Consider the following 23,408-nt stretch of genomic DNA (forward strand, 5'->3'; position numbering starts at 1 on the left):
GGCCGAGGCGGGCGGATTGCTCGAGGTCAGGAGTTCAAAACCAGCCTGAGCGAGACCCCGTCTCTACTATAAATAGAAAGAAATTAATTGGCCAACTGATATATATATATAAAAAAAAATTAGCCGGGCATGGTGGCGCATGCCTGTAGTCCCAGCTACCCGGGAGGCTGAGGCAGAAGGATCACTCGAGCCCAGGAGTTTGAGGTTGCTGTGAGCTAGGCTGACGCCACGGCACTCACTCTAGCCTGGGCAACAAAGTGAGACTCTGTCTCAAAAAAAAAAAAAAAAAAAAAAAAAGAACACTGCTACCAATGAGCTGCAATCAGCCAGCTACCTGTCCCAGCCCTGCCCTAGGTGCATCCCACAAGCAGGTGGCGAGACCCCCCTACACGTGAAGCACTGCAAATGTGGATGTTCAGCAAATACCAGGCATTAAGCTGATGTTTGAAAGCTGTAGTGTTAAAAAAAAATGTCGGTGCTAATGTTAAGTTTTAAATCCTGCCTAACAAAATATGCCTTTTAAAACGCAGATGAATTGGCTACAGATACTAGCCTGCTGCTCTTTGAATATTTCAAAAATTCCTCTAAGGTTCAGAATCAACTACATCTAGACAGCCAATGTTCAAGGAAAGATTTGCTTTAAGGAAAGAGAATTATACTCAAAGTGAATGTTAAATTGAGAACTTCTTTTTTAAAACATATGAAATTCGGAAAACCAGCCAAATATTAATGCCTAAAGAAGAATATTACTTATAAACTAGCATATAATTTCTGAAATCTTTTTACCTACCCTTCTACCAACATTGAAAAAAAAACCCCAACATGTTGTCTGTTTTCAAGCCTTCCCTAAAATATTATATATGTTCCCTCGGCAGCAAAACACTCAATTTCAGTTCTTAAATCTGAATGAGTTAAATATAAATGCCAATTAAATAATTTAATAGCATAGATTTTTAAAAACTGCTATTCTATACAAGGCATATTCTCCTATCTTTTGTGGATATTTTAGTTGGAAATAAGAAGACTGCTTACAACACAAAGGGTTACATTAGAGCATCTTAATCTGCAGTTGGCATTAGAATAATCTTTGTGAGATTACAGTAACTGTGTGTGATCCTGGTTTTAAATCACCCAACAAGCCATGAATAAATAAGCATCTGATCTTAGCCATGGAATTAATTCTTCACCAACCAAATAGCCTTCAATTACCACACTCAGGCACCAGGTGTGCACATTCACAGACCTGCCCAAAAACTTCTTCGTTCACAGTGAACGTGAGGTCTAGGATGTCATGGATATCATTGTCTTTCATCCACTGCAGGCTCTGGTGGAATTCTTCATCAAGGTATTCTAGATCACTCAGGTCACACAGACTAAGATGACAAACAAATGGAAACAAATATGTAGGCATGGCTATTAGCAAAACCCCACAGTCATGAGGAAAGGAACTTAACAATTAAAGATAAGAACTAGATCAACTAAATGGGCAGTGATTTCTTGAATGTTCTTCATTAAGTTTAGTAACTAAACTGAATAATTCAGAAATCTGGTATCAAATTAGAGAACTGTGGATATATAAAATGCCTTAGGGGTCACTCAGCCTGGTCCTTCCTTTACAGACACAGACCTGAAGGTGCAAAGAGTGGCAGCTCTCTGCACTGTCATCCACAGTTAATGCCAGATCAGGAACTGGCAGTCAGGCTGACAACTTGGATCCAGTATTCTTTTTGGCTATATGATACTACCTTAAAATACTGCTCTCCTGATTTGAAATTCTTTACATATTTCTATACTACACTTTCACTTTTAACCTTTTTTGTTTAAAGACTAGATTCTTAAAAAAAAAAAAAAGGCAGATTCTATGTCATGTTCACATATATCCCCTTTTTCTTCATGGTTTTTTTTTTCCCTGTGATTCTGAAAACAGTAAGCCACAGAATCTCTCTTTATTGCAGAGAGAGGATCCACATGAGGTGGAGTTACTATTGTAAGTAACTCGCCCTGTTGTAAGGTGATAGCAATTGATTTGCTATGGTTGTTTTGAAATTCCACCCCCACCCAATTTCAAGGGTCATTTTGTTTGGTTCAGTCTAAACGTTTATCAGGCACCAAGTATGTACTAAACATCTTAATAGCTACTTGATGAACAGTAGCTGCTCTCAGGAACTAATGGGCTAGTTGCAGAGACAAGCACACAAATAGATAAGTTAATAGGAGTTGATAAGTGATAACATAGGTAGGTAATGCTTAATATTTGTGTACTTTTTAAAATTAATACTATACTTCAATTAAAAAAAGATAAGCTAGATACAGGGAGTTGTGGGAGCAAACATGAGGGACATTTGCTTTGACTTAGAGATTCAGGAAAAGCGTTTTAGAGCAGATGATGCTTATGTTAAATCTTGCAGGAACTTTCTAGGGAAAAAAACTTGCAAGATGTTTAACAGCTAGAGAGGTAAAAAGGAATAAATGAAGGAGGAGGAGACAAAAAGAGAAAAAGGAGAAGGAGAGAATAACAAGAACAAAATAAAAGGCATAGAGTATAGAATATTCCAAGCATATCAGCTACTACAGAGTTTACCACAAGACAAATTCTAGAGAATGAGGCTAGAAAGGTAGCTGGGAGCAGGCCTTGAGCAATTCAGAACTACTAAAAGATTTTAAGGTAGAGCATGGCATGGTCAGAGGTGAGATGTGAGTTATAAATAGCTCTTCTGAAAGTTGTAGTATAAAGGATTATTTAAAATGGGGAGGAGGTGTGGTTATCATTAGAGGGTAGAGACTAATTAAACAATCACTATAGTTATCTGGCCAAAATAAGATAAGGGTTCTAATTAGGGCAGGGCTATCAAGGGTCAAAAGGAGAAGGTGAATTTGAGAATTAGTTAGAAGACTAACATGTAGAAATTAGTACATAGTTTTATTGTAGGGAGTATAAAGAAGAACATCTAAAACAGGGGTGGCACATGAACTCATGTCATAAGCCAATTCTGATTAATTTCCAGTCTTGAGCAGTGTAAGTTGAAAAGATTTCTGAGACCATAGTGAGTTCAATAGAGACTAGCATTGCATGTACTAGCAATGACTTGTGAACTACACCATGGCAACGGAATCAGAGGTGGGGAAGAGTAGAACATGTGCTGTGTATTTGCCATCCCTGTCTAAAGGTGACTTCCAATTTCTAACCACAGTGACCCAAGAATAGTGACACCATTAACTGCCACTGGGGACATGGGAGAAGGTGACTTTTGGGTGAAGGAAAATTGATGAGGTTACTTTTAACAGTGTTGATTTAGAAGTCCCTATGAGACGTCCAAGTGGAAATATTTGGTGGACTGTTGAACATGTGAGACTATGCACTTCAAGTGAGATTAAGACTGAGGGAACAGATTTGGGAGTCAGCAGGAAATGGGACAGGTGGAGAAATTTACCCATGAGAACACATCAAGTGAGAAAAGCAGGGGGCCAACCAGGGAAACTTTAGGAACACCAAGGTTTAAGGGCAAGTCAGAGGAAAAGCCCACAAAGGAGACAAAAAAGTAAAAGGAGAAGCGGGACAGTGGAGGAAAAACTCAAGAATAAATGAGCGTGAGGGTGAGAGTGGGTCGTCTACAGTGTCAAAAGCAGCAGAATGGTCCAATAAGATAAGGACTAAAAAGTACTCTTTAAAAGCCTCCATAGATTACTGGTGGGAAAGAAGTCAGGCTCAAGTGTGTTGAGGATGTGAATCTGAGGTAAGTGTAGATGATCAGTACAGATTACTCTTCCAGAAAGCCTAAAGAAGATGAGAATTAAAGCAATGAAACACAAAGATGCAAAGTGAGCCACTGAGAACCAGAGATACAGAAAGTGGCCTCTCTTGCTCAGTGCTACAGTTGCAAAGACAATGAAAGAAGGAAGGCAAAAGTCTTCCCATTGACTGCCCTAAGGGCCCACAAGAAATATTTTGTTTGCTTTTATTTGAGGTCTACGGCTTCCATTTTACAGAAAGCAGATATGTGGCCTCGGTCTGGGAATGGGCTGAACAGAACCAAGCTATAATTCATTGCTTTCTCACTGTAAGTTTTAGTTACTATCCCACAGACAGCTGCGTTCTCCTGTTCAGCCTTGTAAATGACTACTGATTATATGACACATACAGCTCTAAATCTTACAATAACTGCAATCTTTCATCGTGATAACAATAAAGAAAAAGTTCTGTGAATGCTAAACTTCCTCTACCATCCTAAATTACTGTTTTGCATATAGGGAGAGCTTTAGAAAAGCACATCACTATCCACCTAACAGAAAATAAAACAAAAACAAAAGAAAAGACAATGAAAATTTGAACTGAGAGTAAACAGCTGGAAGTTTGAAGTTTGCATAAAGCCAAATATAAAATGCATCTTATAAAGGATAGGGGCTGTGAATCACCAAGAACAACCCACAACTATTGTATTAGTAATCGGCATTAACACCACAAGAATTCTAGGGCTGTGTCTGAGGTACAATTGTTTTGAAAAAAAAAAAATGTCTTGCAACAAATGAGAGTAAGTTATTCAGAATAGAGCGAAACTAAGACTTGGGATTGAGACAGGAATAAAGGGTGAAAAGTGGGAAAATCACACTATTTGCAATTATATTAGTTTCAGAAATCTAAACAACTATTGCATTTAATAACAACAGATTTGAGATAGTGAGCAGATAAACAATGACTATGACATCAAATTTATTTTCAATAAAGTAATACTGCATTTTTACATGCTAATTAATTACACAAGCAATAAATACACTTACATTCTGAGAAGAGCCTTATAAAAGGGCCGTGTGAAGAAGGCATCCAACAAATACTGGTGTATTAGTGCAAGACCAAGGATCCTACCACTGAACCGGAACCTGCAAAGGAAAAGCATGAGATAGCTTACGCTTTCTGGAGCAGTTTCTAAATGGTTTTACTTGCTTCCTAGAATGCCTTCCACCTCTAAGCATCTAAATTTGCCCAAGATTAATTGCCTACTAGGTCCGTGAGAGTTTGGGTGCACTGTAGGCTGGGTCTTCATCAGGCCAACAATTCATACCTATTTGTTGAAGAAATCTGTTTCACCCTGATACTCAAAAAGCTGCTCTACTGTCACTCCATGTCCATGATGTCCACTATGTAGCATCCTGCATTGCCAATGTGAATCCCCCAAACCACTTGTAAAAGATATTGACAGAATGAGATCACTGGTGTTGGGGAAAATGCTGCCCCTTCTAGCATATGTACATGAATATCAGCAGGATTTCTCTAATACAAACTCAGTAGCAATTCCCTTCTCAGGAAAACCCAATCTCAGATTAAGAAAGTTACTACCCCTATTCTCATTCAAATTCCACTCCTGTTGATATTTTTCACCAAGAATTATGCTGATGGGCATTTGGGGGAGTTTCCTTCTGGGACACTTTGTTCTCTAAAATCTCAAAGCTCAATTCTATTCTGAATCACTTTGGAAACTTTATTAAATATATTTGTTATGACTGGATTTACTGCCTTTCAAAAATACTCAAGTTTCTAGCTCTTTGAAAGTCTGATGCCTTCCAAAAGTATAAATCTACACTAAGATTCATACTTTAAGTTTGCAACTTTAGTGTTAGGCAGCTGTTTTAAGATTAATGCCCAGCATTTTGTTTCTCTTTATTTCCACTTATGTTAGCACAACTATAATAGCCACAGTTAGGAGGACTCTAAATTGTAGCTAAACGGAAGTTAATCTGAAGAATGAGTCCTAAAAGTCAACACCCTCCACCCACCGATATTAATCTCATGACTCAAAGAAGCTTTTTCCATGAGCCCTACTCATGTTCCTTCTTTGTTACTATCAGTAAAAATGAACAGGAACAAGCTAATAGGGGCTATACAAATACTTAAAGTCTATCAATGCAGTGATTTTAAAAAGATGTAACAACGTGTGGAAAGAGTGCAATTTGAGCTTTTCAGAATAAGTAATATCCAGATAGAATCCTAAGTCAGTTTTCCTTGAAGATTTTGTGCGAGAATTTAGGAAAGAGGCAACCCCTGGTTACAAACTTCAAATGGCTAATGCAGTGAGTAGCCACTGCTTGTGACTCCCCACTCCTGCCCTTCTACTGCTGTTCCTCTGGGTCACCCCGCCTGACCCCACTGTCTCTGGAACATCATCATCGCCTCTGCCAGAGGTCCAGCTGCTCCACACTCCACCCCGTGTCAGCCACTTCCCCATGAGCTTCTCTAGAAGCTGCCCAGACTCAGGCCAGGCCCTTTCTTTCTTTCTTCACCCCAGCTCACAGAAGCCCAAAGCTACAGAGAGGAATTTAGAGCTCTTGCCAAGAACCTAATATTATCTGTAACTTTCTTTTAATGGGAAAAAGCTTTTGAAGTTTTTTTCCAACTCACTTAAATTGATCTTATAGAACACAATCTGTTTGTAGCTTGGAGACTGCCTGTGTATTTAAATTTGACCTCAAAAACAAGAGTCAAATGAGGTATTTCACTGGAAATATGATTTTTCCCCAAAGGAAAAAACTGTTAACAGAAATATAGATTCCTATTTAAAAAAACCTAGTATCACAGAATACCAACTGAAGAAAAGTGTTGGGGGGAAAAATACTTACCATTCATGGTGATTGTCTACAAAAGCAGACATGGGACTTATTTGTACTGTGTATGTGTCATTGGCTGAATATTCAAATAAGCCATAATATGGGTTAAAGAGTTCTCTGGATACCAGGAAGAAAAACTCTCTAGAAGGTCCACTGTAATCCAGCCTATAAAAAAATCCACGAAAAGAATCATCAGTTATTTTTATTTCTAGATATTGGGTGCATTTTCTCCAGTGCTCAACTTTCTATAGAATGCTCATTACAAGTCTAATTATCCACACATCAGATCTATCCAAAACAAACTGAATGATCACAGTTCCTGATCTCATCATATCTTGACACAGAATGGTAAAATAAACATTTACATGGAGCATATCCAAAACTAGGCTACATAACAGATAATACATAAAATAGGCAATATGCCAATACTTTGATTGTATAAATATATCCAAAAAGGTAAATATTTTAAATGTTGGGAGCAAGGTTACAGGGAAAGTGAATACAACAGGGAAGCTTAATTTAAAGCAGGGTAAAACCAGAGGGAATCAGCTACATATACTTATAGGACATAGAGTCCTCGTGGATGCCTGAGACATTTTTAAATGGGAGAAAAAAGAAACTTCTGTCAACTGGAGAGAGGATATTACAGACACAAGGCACTCTAGGGAGGTCAGAGACCAAAAATGGAATGATAGGGTACAAGTAAAAACTTTAAATTACAAAACACCAAGGAAAATTACAAACAAGAAAAATGAGTGTGCCTAAAGCTTCCCAAAGAAGGTATTTAGAGAAGAGGCTGAAACTCTACCACCTGAACTGCAGAATAAATTCTACTTTACTTATGAGGACATCAGGATCAAAGTGAAGTATAAGAAAATATTGCGTTAGGTTTGAGGAATGACAAGTGGCCAAGAATTCTGAGAGCAAAAAATGCAGTAGAGTTTGCAATACAGCTAATGTATAATGTTAAATATAAAGTACATCTACCCTATGGTAAAATGTATGCACATGGCTACAAAGACAGGGAGGAAGACTGTAGGGGGAATGAAATCAACTGAGAAGTTGGGGTGATAGAACTTTAGAAGATTTTTATTGATGTTCATTCTATTTTTTTTTCCTCTTTTTGAATTCTTCTACGGGCATTATTGCATTTTTTTAAATGAAAAAGAAATCTGAGTCTTGTCCAGTGATGGGATTGTGTGATGGAGAAAAGGATTCTATTATAGGCAAAAGAAGGAGCTGGGATACTAGCAATATGTCTTATTTGAGAGATTAATAGAGTTTACATAGAACAGAATTCAAGTACTCACATACTACTTCCCAATTTTTATCATATCTGAATATATATGTACTATTATTTACATCATATTTTTCATTAAACCAACTTTAAATTTATTTGCTTTTATAACGTAACCTTGTCTTACACAATATTTATGAAGTTTTGATGTGCTAGCTCTATTTTTCCAATACCCATTAGAACATATACTTAAAATAAAAGTAGGTCTTCATGGCAGCCACGATTGTTTTACAGGCCACCATTGGTATCAATATCCTCATACCCATGCTGCACTGACAGGAAAGCTATGTGTGAAGAAAAATGCAAACAGCAGACTTCCAGGGCCAAAGAGGCCCCAGGCGACAGGACAGATCTGCCCTCTGGGGCAGCCGAATATAATGCGCTAACAGGTAGCCCCCAAGATTGGTGGTACTACCCTCAGTTTACCCTGAGGACTCCCAGAGCAGTCCTAGGGCTGCCTTTCTGGTGCAGAGATACACAGACTAGCTACCCCTCCTCGTGAGGGACAAGGCAGCCTCCTGTGGCTTCCTCCCACTGACCAACTTCTGCCCTCTGATGCCACAGAGAACAGGCAGAATATTTATTTCACTTGAATGTTCTTCGCATACTCAGAGGTTTGCTTTCGACAAATATTTGCTTGCCAGTTATGTTTTGAGTACTAATCTAGACCTTAACAATATAAAACTTTTTGAAAAGTCATTTTCTATAGGAATTCTAAGTTTAGCAGTTCCCATATCTCTGGTCTCTGATCCCTCTGCCTGGTCCCCACTCCCGAGCGTGACTGCTTCCTTCAACCTTCTCTCGGGGCAGGGGTGGGAATTCCCCCACCACACTGGTGGCATTTAAGACTGATGGCCACACTTGAGGTGTAGTCTTGTCAGCATAGAGCTTAGAAAGTCCTGGACACTTTTCTCCACTAATGCAGGCTGAGATTGCCCTGTTTTTTGGGGCAGCCACTTTGTTGACTCACAATGAGTCAGTCATCAGCTAAAGCCCCAAATCTTTCTCTATGCTGCTCTAACCCAGGACTCCCCCATCCTGTCTGCATGTAGCTGTATCTTTTAAAAACCTACTAAATTTCACTTTGTGAGACTTGGTCCCCTGTGGCTTTCCGGAAAGAGAGAATGCCAGTGGTCAAAGGCATCCTATTAACAGAAGTCATTTTGTCCAATCCCCTCCTTTTACAGAGGAGAAGACCGAGGCTGAAGGAAATCCCTGACTTGCACCAGATGAAAGCTGCGGTGGGAAAACCGGGCCAGACGCCTTAGAGGGTCCAGACCCTGAGTGTGATGCTTGTAACTCCTCACAGCCTCCCCTTTAGTAAATTTTAAATGTTCCTCAAGACCAAAAATGTACTACTTATACAGCAGGTGTCGGCAAACTACACCCTGTGGGCCAAATCTTCCCCACCCTCTGGTTTTGCAGATAACGTGTTACTGGAACACAACCGTGCTGCCCATTTATGTGTTGTCTGTGGCTGCTTTCTTGCTATAAGGGAAGAGTTGAGTGGGTACCCCAGAGAATGCATGGCTGGCAAAGCCTAGAATACTTACTAACTGGCCCTTTACAGAAATATTTTGCCAGCTCCTGTTATAGGAGAAAGAAAATACGAAGGAAATGCTACTTTATTAAAATATCTAGCTCACTATAAATCCTCCTCTTTAGTGACGATCTCCTCAAGGAAATATAAAATTGCTACGATATCCTAGGGTGTACACAACCTCAAGGAGTGGTCACAACTACCAAGTGTGAGACACCCAGTGAGCTCTGGTCTGCCACAGTCACTGCTCTGTGGGGCTCTCAGACCCACTCAAAGTACGCGATAGACCAGGGCCACAGACAGCTGAAGCATCAGGCAAATACTTCATAAGTCAGTTTTCTTACGAAGAGACAACTAGTATTTAAGTAAAATGGGATTTTACCTGCTTACAATTAAATTGTGGCATTCAATTAGAAATAGCAGGTTTTCTTTAAGCTTTAACTCTGAGTGTTTCATCAGAGTGCACTATGATTATCTGTTCATGTGTCTGCCTCCCCATACACACGAGCTCACACTGAGGGCAGGGACTATGTCATACTCATTTTTGTATCCCAAGTGCCTAGTCTGATACACAGTAGGGGCTCAATTTATATCGTTGAATCAATGAGTGGAACTCTCTGACAATCTCTAAAGGAAATCACCACTATTGACATTACGATTTGGCATCTAGCACGGTGAACAAATTTGCACAAGTTTGCCTTCGAGTGGTATATTGATTCAATGACATGAACGGATTATGCCAATCCCTAAAAGACAACGCATTAGAAAACATTGTCAGAAATCACACAAGTATTAATAAATCATGCTTACAAAGTTTGGTGTATAATGTCTTCTAATATGGTAAAGTTTGTTAAAACAACAAAGCTACATTCATTGTTTCCTTTTTTTAAATGATAATAGCTGAATCTGGCTGAAGATAAAAATGAATGTTCCCTGAGGAGTTAAAACTAAAAAGTAAAACTCTTTTTCCCAAGAGAAACAAAGCTAATAGTTCCTCTAGGAGGAAATGTGTCTTCCACTGGTCAGGTTTTGATCGGCTGCTTTTTAACTCTAGAGGGACTGATGGAGTCACTCAAAACCCGAGACAGTCTTTAAAGTTTGAGTTGATTATAATCCCAAATTTAGAACTTCCTGAGAGTGGGCTGTAGATTACAATTTATATATAAGTCTACTAATTCAATAAAACATGTCACAGCAGGGTACATCATGCATGTGCTTCCTGTAATGTTTTAGCAACCTCTTTATATAAATAGTTAATATGACTCATATCACAGGGATCGTTTGTTACATTCTTGTTTTGCCTGTTAGGTTGGTTCCACAGCTAAAAGCTTGGCACGGAAATATAGAAACTGTGGACAACGGGTGTGTAGCCACACAACAGCTGCATCTGAGGGCATTTCTGAATAAGCGCAGATGTCTGTAGGGTGGCTGTGTAGCTTGGAGCCCCAAGTGCTGACAAAACATTTTAAACATCATCACGTTGCTAGGCTGGCACACTACCCAAGTTGTTAGTGGCACCCAATATTTGCTAAAATAATGGACTTTATTTTCCCATTCTTTATTTTTAGCTAAGAAGTACTGAAAACAAAATAGTCCAACAGAGGTAGACTATAAAAGGAAAGGAGATCATGGCCTTGGGAGGTCTCGCCATCATTTCCTACAAGTTTGTTCAGGCACACATGGCCTATGTACCTTCTGATTCACTCTGGGATATTTATAGCAGCAAGGCATTAGTTCTTGAGCCACTTAAGAAGACCTGGAAGGTGAGTAAGGCACTGTGATGTGACAACCAAAGTTTTACCTGGTGATCCCAAACCAAAGCCTAGACACAGAAGTGCCTTTCCTTAGCAAGATTTGGGTCTATTTAGGTCATCCTGTAAATGTCTCTTTTTGGAAGAAAACAAGCAGCACCATAAAGTTTACCTTGAAGCTTTACAGATTTCTGAGAAACAAATGAACAAGCTCAGGAAGCCACACAGCCTCTGATGAGGATCTGACCAGTCATATGTAAGAACTGTTGGTTATTTTATAAGCAGAGACTAAAGAAAACTGTTTAGGATCTCATCCTCCCTAAGTGCTTGCATTGGCCTGTCTCAGGAGAGAGATTATAGAAAGAGCTCAACAGAAAGATATTACAGAAAGTTCTTAAACCTGCAAACTAAAACTGCACTCATCTCCTCCCTAGTGTGGCTTTGTAAGACAGATAATTGACGTCATGTTGATGGCACCTCACACATAATGAACTCATTCTTTCTTAAAGGAAGGTGCCTTTCACCGGGTTGGCCATGGAGGAAAAAGAGGTGGAGCAATCACAGTGTAAACATCCTCTCTTTAACCAGCCCATTATTTCTGTACTGTTTTGGGTACTAAGAAGTTAATGGACCCATGCCTTGTCAGAACACAATAGTCTAATTTAAGTGACTTCTGACATCACATACACTTTAGTTGCTAGAACTTTTAATTCAAAAGAAAATAATGTGCAGGAGAATATGTAGCATAATAATAAAGCTGGAGATTATACAGAACAATATGCTGGAGACTGTGTAGTGTTTCACTGGCCTTGTCACTATAGAAGCAACTTCTAGGCAATTGCGTGCAATTTCTCACCACATTCAGTCAAGATGACTCAGTTTCTAGCCACTCTGCCACTGCTGACCTCCTCTCCCTGAAACTTTGCCAGGGCAGATAACCAAATTAAATTGGGTAGAAATTTTAATGACTAGAACAAAACCCCTAGCTCTAACAAACTTACATCACTAATCGCAAGATTTACTTTTTGAAAAAAGCCAAAGCACGCACAAAATATTATTTTAAGGAGAAATAACAGTTCATTGTCAACTAACATATTTGCATTAATAGGCTCTAGGATTATTTTTGTATTTTTAAATTGAATATAGACATCCTTAGTATTCTAGGATTAATTCTACCTCATATGGAATTTGTAGCCATCCTACAAATTTTTGACTATAAATGTTCTCATCATTTCTCTGGACTCAACTTTTCTATTTCAGGAACAATCTATATATCATGTTTCAGACCTATGCAAAGAAACAGCTTAACGTAAAGCTTAAGTTTCTCTGTGAATCTACTAATTCACACCTTTTTGGAGGGCAGGTAGATGTATTATTCTTAAAAATGAATCCCTTTTCCTTTATGCCTTAGCTAATCTACTGTAAATAAAGACCCTGACCATGACAGGTAGAAAATATAATCATCTGGGTGGTATCAATAAGAATAGCAAAGTATCATTCCCTCATAGATAAAACATGAACAATGCAAAATAATACTCTAGACATACAGAAGCCCCTACTAATTTGGGCTTTCCACCGAATTAACTCTAACCATACACTTATTACTCAACTGACCTCAAGTACAAACGGAGGTACACACAGACCAAAATTGACTCTGGTGGCAGTCACTCATCAGACAACAGGAGATAAGAAAAGTCGTTCAGGGAAACATTTCCTAAGTCTCCCCAAATCCTGACTATGCTTTCTTTATGTAAAATTTTTCTTTTAGAATAGTTTTGATTTATAGATATGTTATAAAGATAGAACAGAGAGTTCTTGTATACCCCGCACACGGTTTCCCTCTTATTAACATCTTACATTAGCAGTACATTTGTTATAATTAATAAACCAATACTGATACATTATTATTAACTGAAATCCATACTTTACCCAGATTTCCTTAGTTTACCTAATGTCCCCTTTCTGTTTCATGATCCTATCCCGGAAATTACATGACATTTAATTGTCATGTCTCCTCTTGGCTGTGACAGTTTCTCAGACTCCTCTAGTTTTTAATGAACTTGACAGTTTTAAAGAAGGGGTGTTGTACAATGTCCCTCGGTTGGGATTTGTCTAATGTTTTTCTCATGGTTGGACTGGGGTTATGGGTTTGGGAGGAAGACCACAGAGGTAAAGTGCCATTTTCATACATCATCTCAAGGGTACATATTATTAACATATGACAGTTGTTATTAATGTTAACCTTGGTCATCTGACTGAGACAGTGTTTGTCACGTTTCTCCACTGTAAAGTTACTTCTTGTCCCCCTTTTCCATACTGTACTATTTGGAACAAAGTCACTATGCACAACATACACTTAAGAGTAGGGAGTTATGCTGAATTATTGGGAAATATTGTACATAGGAGATTTTTCCATTCTATTCCATTTATTTATTTATTCAATCATGTAGTTATATTGGTATGGATATTTATTTTATACTTTGGGTTATAATCCAATACTACTTTATTTATTTCATTGCTCAGATTATTTCAGCTTTGGCCACTGGGAACTCTTTCAGTTGCCTCTTGTGTCCCTTTAATGTACCCCCATGACTGTGGGCTTTCTGATGACTTTTTTACTTTCTGGTAAGTATTGCAAGGTGCTTCAAGGCTCCATCTTGTATATTTCCCACCCAGGTCCTAGAATCAGCCATTTCTCCAAAAAAAACCCGAGTTCTTTTTATTGAAGAATAATATTAGAAACCAAGATCTGGGCACTATACATATATGTTTTTAAATACATATAACTAGACCTAGACCTAGACATGAAGAACTTGCAAAATGATACATTTTGAGGGTGTTAAAACTTGTGAAGGGAAAGTAACAGAGAACATCCAGCTTCATTTTTATAGTTTAATGTTGTTAGCCTAAAAATTGGGGTAGCCTTTACTTTGGGTATTTACTATAATCTAGAAAGAAATGTTATGATCTTTTATTTTCATGTGATAGAGTTGATGTGTTTGAGGAGGCGGCAAAGGCTGAAAGAACTCCTGAGTTTTATGTTGTTTTCAGGCTTCTATTTTTTCAGCAAGAGTACTGTTTTAGCCTCTCAAAAACAGTATATATATTCTCTGTGGCTCAATAGCATAATAAAGTCTCTATCTAACAAACTATAAGTATGATATTGACTTGGTAAAGCCACGAGTCCAGAAATCAACTTCGATAAGCCATATGTAGAGGGAGCAGATTAAGAGATTGTCCCTGATAAAGGGAGGTCACACCTCAAAACATCCTCTCCCTTGTTTTGCCTCTGAGGTCACAGGAAGGAGACAGGTGGTGGAGGCAGGAAGCAGTTGGACATCAGTGGCAATCAAATACAGAGGTATCAAGCCCCACTCAGCCTGGGTGTCTTCCTATAGGAACTGACGTCATCAGTCCAAATCACAGGGAAACCGCTTTAAGATGATCAAGCATGATAAATATCTGTTCTACTCAAACTTAAGTATTGGTGCTTCCAAAGACTCTTCCCTACATCTCTGAGATCCCAACAAATTGTGATCCAACAACAAATAGAGGCAGCTGGAGTTCTGGGGGAAGAAAAGTATTCTCATCCAAACTAAACTGATTATGTAAGGAAATAGTTGGAATCCCATGCATACCTGTGATTAGACTAACAACATTTGCGTTCATTTTCAATTGTGCACCTGCATCTTTAAACCAACTAACACAGGCTAGAAGTTCGCATGTGCATAACAACAATGAAAGGCTTAAGTCTCAAGCAAGCTTCTGTCCAAACTTCGTCATGTTCCCATAAAATATTTTACTTTAATCTAGGCAGAGTTGGGAGATTATATGTGACAAGAGCAGAAGTAATCAGTCACTAGCTGGAATGGTATAAAGGTCCAGGGGTAGGAAAAAAATTCAGATACACTAGAGTTCATGAGTTTTGCTTACATCCCAGTGCTGGTCCAAGAGTAATGAATGAAAGACAAAGGCCTGGGTTCAAACCCCGATTTTCCTTTTCCCTAGCTCCATCAGCACAGGCCAGTTACTGTACACACTGGTGTCTGCTTCATCAGCTGTACCCTGAATACTGATTTGGATATTACTACTATGATTCTATCATAATGTACTTTATTCCTGGGCATACTGAAGGGCTACCCTCAAAACGATACATATCAGGCTGTGTGCGGTGGCTCACGCCTGTAATCCTAGCACTCTGGGAGGCTGAGGCGGGGGATTGCTCAAGGTCAGGAGTTCGAAACCAGCCCGAGCAAGAGCGAGACCCTGTCTCTGCTATAAATAGAAATTAATTGGCCAACTAATATATATAGAAAAAATAAGCCGGGCATAGTGGCGCATGCCTGTAGTCCCAGCTACTCGGGAGGCTGAGGCAGCAGGATTGCTTGAGCCCAGGAGTTTGAGGTTGCTGTGAGCTAAGTTGATGCCAGGGCACTCACTCTAGCCTGGGCAACAAAGCGAGACTCTGTCTCCAAAAAAACAAAAAACAAAAAAAACAAAATGATACAAATCAGCAGTATCAAGGAAAACACAACTAGAACTCAGACAACTGTATGGTATTTTTAAAATTCCCTCTCCTGGCTGCTGGGTTATATAAGTAAGGTGCTGAGACCCACACCGAGACCTGAAATAAGGAAAGAGGAAAGGTTCAGGAGGGACGAGGACCGCCATATTCTAAGTGACGTAAAACAACTGTTGCGCCTATTCGGGTGCAGCAGACACTGTGTGGGAGTCTTCACCCCTCAACTTCCTAACCCTTATCTGGCTGAGCACACTCATGGCTGAGTCACTGGAGGCCGAACATGTTTGCTTACAGCAGGTAGCTGTACTGGTAGGCGTGCCGCCCTCCAAGGGAAGAGAGAATCTAAAGGCGGAGAAATAAGGACCAAGGCCCGAGTTACTACTGCAGAGGCTTCCTGAAGAAACAGCAGGATTCAAATTCATGTTTCTGAAACTGAACTTATTTAACAGGTGAAACGTGTTCTACTTAGCACTCCAGGGCAGAAAAAAAGATCGTAGATGTTAAAAAGCAATTCCTTATTTTTTTTCCCCCTTAAACCCTACTTTTTCCCTTTAAGAGAAAGAGAGAAGCAGAGAGAAGAAACCAAACCAGACTCCTGCTCTCAAAAATGACCTATAGCTACAAGGTTTTACCAAAGAATTTCTATGTCAAATGATTTAAAAACCAGAGGAAGCCTTAAGAAGAAAAAAGCCAAGGTTTAAGCGTATGAGAACAGCATTTCCTGCCAGAAGGATTTCCTGTTTTAGGCAACCACAGCGATGTGGAGAAACATCCGCCCTGTGGCCGCAGCGGAGCACTTCTCTGTTCTACTCACCCTTCCTCCCCAACGAAGGTGACATATAGCTTGTTTCTCTGCAGATCTTTTCTGGAGTAGCCCATAATCTGATTAAAAGCATCTTCTAGTAAGTGATCTCTTCGGATAATTAATCTGTCCATAAAGAGACAATGTGAAAAATACAGATTATTTCCTGATCCTTACTTTCTAGAATTTTGCATTTGCCATTTGATTTCCATTTATCACAAATAACTAGGTGAGAAGCAGCAGAGTCACTTAATATCACTGCTGTCTGCAATAAAGTACGTTTCTTTTTAACTCTTAATAACATCAGCAAAAGTTACATAAGAAAATCATTGGTAAATAGAGCACCCCATCTATGACCTGTAAAAACAACTGCAGAATCCTTTCTGAATGGTCAAATCAATTTATCCAAGAAGGAAAATGATCATAAAACCACACACATGCACACATACATGACTTTTGTTCAGTAAAGCAAGAATATGAAGTGATAACGTTTTAAGCCTCAATGTACCTAGACAAGGAATCCAATTATAAAGTACCAAGAGAGATGACTTTGAGAACCAGGAAAAAAAAATTCCCAGTGGCTTCCAAAGCAGAGGAGTTTACAATTGTGCTTAATTTTTAATTTAATTTTTTAAATTAAGTGAATCTTGAGATTCCCTAAGGGATAGGTATAAATGAATGATGCTTGTGGCTGGTTAATCTACTTATGATGATGACAAAGTCATCCTTCCACAGATATCAATGTTCCCTTAACGTCAATGGCAATGAACAGGGAGATGATAAGGTGGCCAGTGCATGGCAGCTGGATCATCCAGACCTTCAAATGTCAAGTGCGAGTAAAGAAAACCTCAGAGAGGTATGGTGCTTGGGGAAGCTGATTTTTTGACAGCGATGAAGGTGGAATTTAACTGAGCAAGCCTTTTTGTGCATGGGGCAGTGAGCCATGAGGCTCTTGCCGGGTTGGCCCCTGGAGCCTCTCTCAGGGTCACAGTGGTGCATTAGTGGAGATCTTGCCTCCTTTGTCCTCTCTTAGTGGCAGAATGATCTCTAGTGGGGACATGGAATGGAGTAAAGGTGGGGAGAAGAGAAGGATGTTATAATAAGTAGGGAGTGAAAACAATTCTAGGGTGAACAATTCAGCTTCCCTATTTAAAGGGAGGTAGATAAAGAAGGGCAAAAATGACATTCATGACATATTCTGTTGCGAAGTTTGCTTCAAAGAATCAATAGAGCCAAGCACTATTCCTACACTCAGGTCATCTCAGGAGACAGGGACTTGAAGTATAGGACACTGTGGTAGCTTTATATCTAATGAATATACTACATGCCAACAAAGAGGTGCTTTTCAGAAGAACAAAATAAATCAGCTCTTTATTTTGCATGTATTTTTCCATGGAAAGTGGCAGTGTCTTCACTGTTTGTTTTTAAACCTCAAGCTTAAATCGTGCTTAATTCCAGAATGATGTTTTAGATGACACTAACCTAAAACAAAGGCTAGTCATCCCAAGTCATAATCAACTTCCTAAATTCCCAACCATATCCCATCCTTTTACCACCTATAAGTCATGTGGTTGGTAACACTTTGACTTACTTTAATTTCCCTGGGCCTTGTCCATATCCTTTCGTCTCTAACTTCCTGTAAAAGTTCCTTAGTTTGGCTTCAAAATCTCGCTTGTAAGGGGCTGGAGCTCTGGCATTGGCACGCTGAGTACCTACGGAAAACCACAAAAAGAGGACAATCTGGATTTGTGTGTTGTCCTAATGTTCATCACCTCACCATGAAAAAATACTATCACAGGTAACAAGGAAAGGAGGCAATACTTTTAGCTTCTGCATTTTCATCTCTCCATTTGAAGGATGCAACAAACTTTAACCACAAAGTCTTAAGAGATATCTTCTTTGTGACATTTTGGTTGAGAATAAAAATCCTGTTTGAATAGTTACAGTGGTGCTCATGTGTTTCTCAAGTATGTTCCCCTTTTCAGTTCAAACTAAGATGAGTCAAACAGAATTACTCATGTCTAATGGTAACTGTTTGGGATGGAATGTCTTTGCTTGCTGTTGAAATGATATCATGGCAATCAGACAGAAAGTTACAATGTGAAAGAAAGTATGTGCTACATAAGGCAAGAATAGTGAGTTTTTATCATTTACTCTAAATTCTTCACCAAAAACCCCCCACAAAACTCCTTCAGATCATGTCATCACAAAGAATGACTTTAGATGCACAATTACATGTATTTCATATTGCACAGTAAAATAATCTTAATACAAAAACTGAATTCAGACATAATTGCCAAAGGCACCATACCTTCTGGTTATATAAAAAGTAAATAATGCTAACATTTATTACATTCTTAATATGTACCAAGTACTATGAATATCTACAGATTATCTAAATATATTTTATATGTCATTCAATGCCAAGTATCATGAACAAAATGCAAAAGTAACATAATTTGTACTTGTTTCCATAGAAAAATCTGGCTTGGTGTTACAAGGTGACTAAACAACAAGGCAGGATATAAAATGGATGATGAATATGAGAATCAGACACGGAGCCATGACAAAAACACTGGATATTTCCACTAAGTATTTCCAACCTCAATGAAGGAAACCAGAAAGCAAAAATTGTGAAGTCTGGTTCATCACATACTATGTAAGTTCATTAAAAGTTTCTTGAGCAAATGAATCAACTAAACGGTTATTATTTGTCACTAATACTGTGTTAGGTTTAGCAGCAGAAGCCCTAAATGAACAAGGCAGGGTTGCTGGAGTAGACATCTTAGGCGGGGGACAGAAATAAAACATCAAACAATTAGAGAATAATTAAGTCCTACCCTAGATGGTATACAGACTAGAGTACCAAGAGAACACAGCTATACCCGTGGGCTGTACCCAGCCCTATAGATCTATTTTGTTTGCCCCACAATCTTTTTGGAAGACTTTAAATTAACTGTCAACATCTGAAAATTAGGAGATTTCAAAAAAAAAAAAATCTCAACTTCTCTCTTGAAAATTATTTGGGAAGTCTTGCAGTAACAAGTGTGCATTTCCCTGGCCCCCCTTGGCATTTGCATTTGAGATCAGTGTTATAGAAAAGTAATGGTAATGTTACAGAAAATGAATGAGTAGAAGCAGAAATCAAAATGGAAAACAACTAGGGAGGAGGCTTATTGGAACCAAACCTTGTAAACGGGGAAGAATTTGCATTTTATACTGGGCACAGCAGCAAGGGCTGCAATAAGCATTGTATGTGTGTTCAGAAGACACTGACGGGACCCTGATAACCTAAAGGGGAGAAGGGATGGCTGGGGAGTAAACGGGACATTTAATCGAATCAGAAGGTCTGGGACCAAATTATGAGAGGAATTTTAAAAATCTAGCAGAGGAGTTTGGGGATGATGCAGCCAACAGGGGGAAGCCTTTATAGGTTCTTGAGCAAGGGTATGACATCCAAGTGGTGTTTTATTTAAGAAATTATTTTCAGAGTGTGTTGAGTGAATTAAGGGTGGCCAGAGAAAAGAGCCCCAGTTACGAGTTGCTGCAGCAATTGAGCCCTGAGGGGATAGGCCCAGACTGGAGTGGGTGACTCAGAGAAACATTTACAATGTGAAATAAGCATGGGGAACAGAGCAGATTAAGTACGGAAGAGGAACGGGAAGTGTTGATAATAAATATAAAGTTTTTTGTAATAAGAACAACAACTATCATCTGTTAAATGCCTACTGTACATTACGAACAATGCACTTTGCATAGGGGATCTTGCAAAATCCTCACAAGTCTCTGAAGCAGGTATCATTATAACCATTATCACCACTTTGCAACTAAGGAAAACAAAGACGCAGTTTCCTGCCGAAGTCACATGCCAGTGACAGTAGATTTGGGATTTGAGCCAGACCTGTTAGATGCTGTAAGTAGTTGGAAAATGATGCTGGTGGACGGGGCATGGGAAACTTTATACCCATTGAGTTGGAGATGGCAGCCAGCCAGGTGGATGTGCTCTAGCAGCACTTGAAAATACAGTTCTTGAGTTGGGGTGAGAGATCAGGGCCACATGTGTGGATTAAATGAGTTAGTGTGTGTATAGCACTTTTGCAGTGCCTGTTGCTTAAGAAGCCCCATATAAGTGTTAGCTCTTGTTATATGCATAGAGGAGAATACTAAAGACATGGGGAAATGTGATGGGTTTTAGGAATGAATTTGGACAAAATTTGTATAATAATCTATCTAGAGATCTGTTTGCATAGTTATGAATCTTTTACCCAAAGAGCTAAGAGTTATGTTATAAAGAAAACAAACTTGACCTTAAAAGGTATGGGAGGCAGAAGAGACTGCTAGGCAGTGGTTCTCAATCTTGACTGCACCTTAGGATCACTTAGGAAGCTTTAAAAAACCCCAACATTCAGGCCACACCCAAGGTCCACTACATCAGAATCTGTAAGGGTGGGACTCAGGCATGAGTGTTTTATACATCTCTCCAGGTGATTCCAATGTGCAGCCATGGTGGAGAATCGCTATTCCCTTACAGAAAAGTCAAATATAACCAACACAACACATGGGCAGCATCCAGGCATTAACACAGGGCAATTGCTTCCTGTGTATTTAAAAGGCATCATTTGTAAACACGAAGGAACGTGATCTCCACAAGCACAGGCTACTCTCCTAGTTGGATGAGAAACATGACAGTGCAGTCCAAGTCCACTCAGAGGTGGTACAATAAAGTTGTCAGTGCTCCAGTCTGAGAAACTGTGGACTAGTAAACCCAGACAGTGCAGTCAGTCAGCCTTCCTGAGCACAATCATTGATAGGGAAGAGGAAAATGAAGAACAAAAGACTGAATGAAAATCTTCAAGAGTCAAAAGATATACGATTCTTTAAGAGTTGATTACTTTAAAAAACAGCACATACAGTATACTATTGCTGTATAATTTGAGATGCTTAAAAGGATGTGGGAAATGCCACAATGCATTCCATCAATGTCAATACAAACACAATAAAAATTAGCTCTGACTCTGTTTACACTCTAGGTAAAGGGATTTAATTACAAAGACTTTGGAGACAGCAACTGTTAAATGCAAAAATTATTCTGCTAGTAGTTCTATTATTAAAAAAACTACATATTGCTTCATCATTTTAAAATTACAGTAAATTTTGCTGTTGGCCTTTGCCAAATTCTTAATACAAGTCAGGTATAAGTGCCAAGGAATTCCAGAGCAGGAACGATGTTACTTCCACTTTGGAAATAAAAAAGTTCTTGGAAGATTGAGCTGAGAGAATTGTATGGGAGCCATAACAGCAAGTGAAGTTCTAGGATATAATACTTTTACAGAGAGAGTAATTTTATGGTCTTTTCAGTCCTAAAAAAGAAAATCAGACACAAAAAGTCAATGTCACATTAATAAGTGATCAAATGAAGGGTTGACTTTATGGATAGTCAACAATATGCTAATTACTTGCAGGAAAAATGTCAGCAACATATTATATTTTTTTCTTTGTTATTGCTAGCCAGACCTAAAGAACTTCTGTATAGTGTTACCCTATTTTCATATACTTTTACAAAATTGCATAATCATACACAAACTAAAGACTGCCTGACTAAATATTTCCGATGACACTACGTCAAACTCCTGAGCAGTCTGAGTCTTTTTCAATGCTGGGTGTGCAGCCCAGAACCCAGATTGCTCTGATGACTGGCACTCACTCTGCATTAGACAGGGCTTGGAGCTTAGCCTAATCCAGCATGGCTCCAGGCCTCTGTCCTGGGATGGCTCAGAAGCCCACTTCTTTCCTGGTTCACCTTCAAAACATCTCTATGATGTTAAAAAAAAATCCCCTATTAGTAAATGAGAACAAAATATTGAGCATTATAATAATTTCTGGAAAGCTCTATCTTCTGGAACATAGCTCAACACTGGAACTTAAGAAGAAAACATGTCCAAAATAGCTGGCACAAAGCACTAGCGCTGAAGTCTGTGCATGTTTGCTTCATTCTCCAAGAGTAGTACAAGGCTCTCAGGTCAGTTTTTGAGCTTGCTGATGCTCATGTAATATCATTTATGGAAAACACCAAGTGATGCTCTGGTTTCTCAAACCTTGACAAAGTTATTGGCAAAGAAGCAACTTACTAAAAGAGGAAAGCTGAAGGGTCTGCCAATGGCAGGCATTCTCTGACAGCAATAGGGGTGAGGACACGGGAGACTAACAACAGCAACCAATAAAACCTCTATACTGTGATAGGGACAGTATCTGGGGCTTTCCTTCAGCCCCTGGAATTACAACTCTAGGATACTACCCCACCCGGGGTGGTATTTGGTTCCTAGATCTTTTTTTGTAGTGCTGAGCCAAGGGAAGGGATAGAATATTTAAAAAAAAAAAAACAAGTATAAAGCTATTTTAGGGATTGTAGGAAAGATGGGAGAAAAGAGAGCAAGAGAAAGACAGAAATAGAGAGGAAGAGAGAGGGACGGAGGAGAGGAGGGAGAGAGAAGAGGAGGAGAGAAGAGAGAATGTTTGTGAAAAGAGTAGGAGATGAGATAAACAGATGCTAAGACTTTACAGGAAGAGAGAGAAGAAAAGATCCTTAAGGAGTCCACCATGTGTTGGGAGAAATAATTCCCTCTCACAGCCTGTCCCCTCAAGATAACCTTCAGCAAAGACCCACAAGGCTCTTCCATGCTCTGAGTGTGTTTTACTTTTGTTGAATGTGACTTCGTGCCGGTACTAGCTTCCAGGGAGTCCAGTTCTAGTCAAGACAACAGCTCTGCCTCATAATTCCTCAGCACAACAATCCCCCAAACCATGAGATATCCTAATGTGCTGTGTATAGGAAAGCAAGGAGAAATACAATGCACTTATAAAGGAGTTTCAGCAAATAGTGGGTTAAACAAATTCTCATG

At 39.1% G+C, this 23,408-nt stretch overlaps 1 protein-coding gene across 3 annotated transcripts in view; it reads right to left on the reverse strand.

Moving 5' to 3' along the window:
• The window catches only part of HECW2 (HECT, C2 and WW domain containing E3 ubiquitin protein ligase 2), a 343,662-nt gene that overhangs the window by 24,263 nt on the left and 295,991 nt on the right, over positions 1-23,408 (reverse strand). For all 3 annotated transcript variants that reach the window (XM_012776959.2, XM_012776958.3, XM_012776962.3), the window contains 5 exons: positions 18,101-18,221; positions 16,522-16,635; positions 6,610-6,762; positions 4,777-4,875; positions 1,244-1,373 (listed from right to left, as the gene is read on the reverse strand). In XM_012776959.2, coding sequence (XP_012632413.2) covers positions 1,244-1,373; positions 4,777-4,875; positions 6,610-6,762; positions 16,522-16,635; positions 18,101-18,221 — 617 coding nt within the window. The remainder of the gene's footprint in view (positions 1-1,243; positions 1,374-4,776; positions 4,876-6,609; positions 6,763-16,521; positions 16,636-18,100; positions 18,222-23,408) is intronic.

Source organism: Microcebus murinus, chromosome 8 (assembly GCF_040939455.1).
Source record: "Microcebus murinus isolate Inina chromosome 8, M.murinus_Inina_mat1.0, whole genome shotgun sequence".
NCBI lineage: Eukaryota > Metazoa > Chordata > Mammalia > Primates > Cheirogaleidae > Microcebus > Microcebus murinus.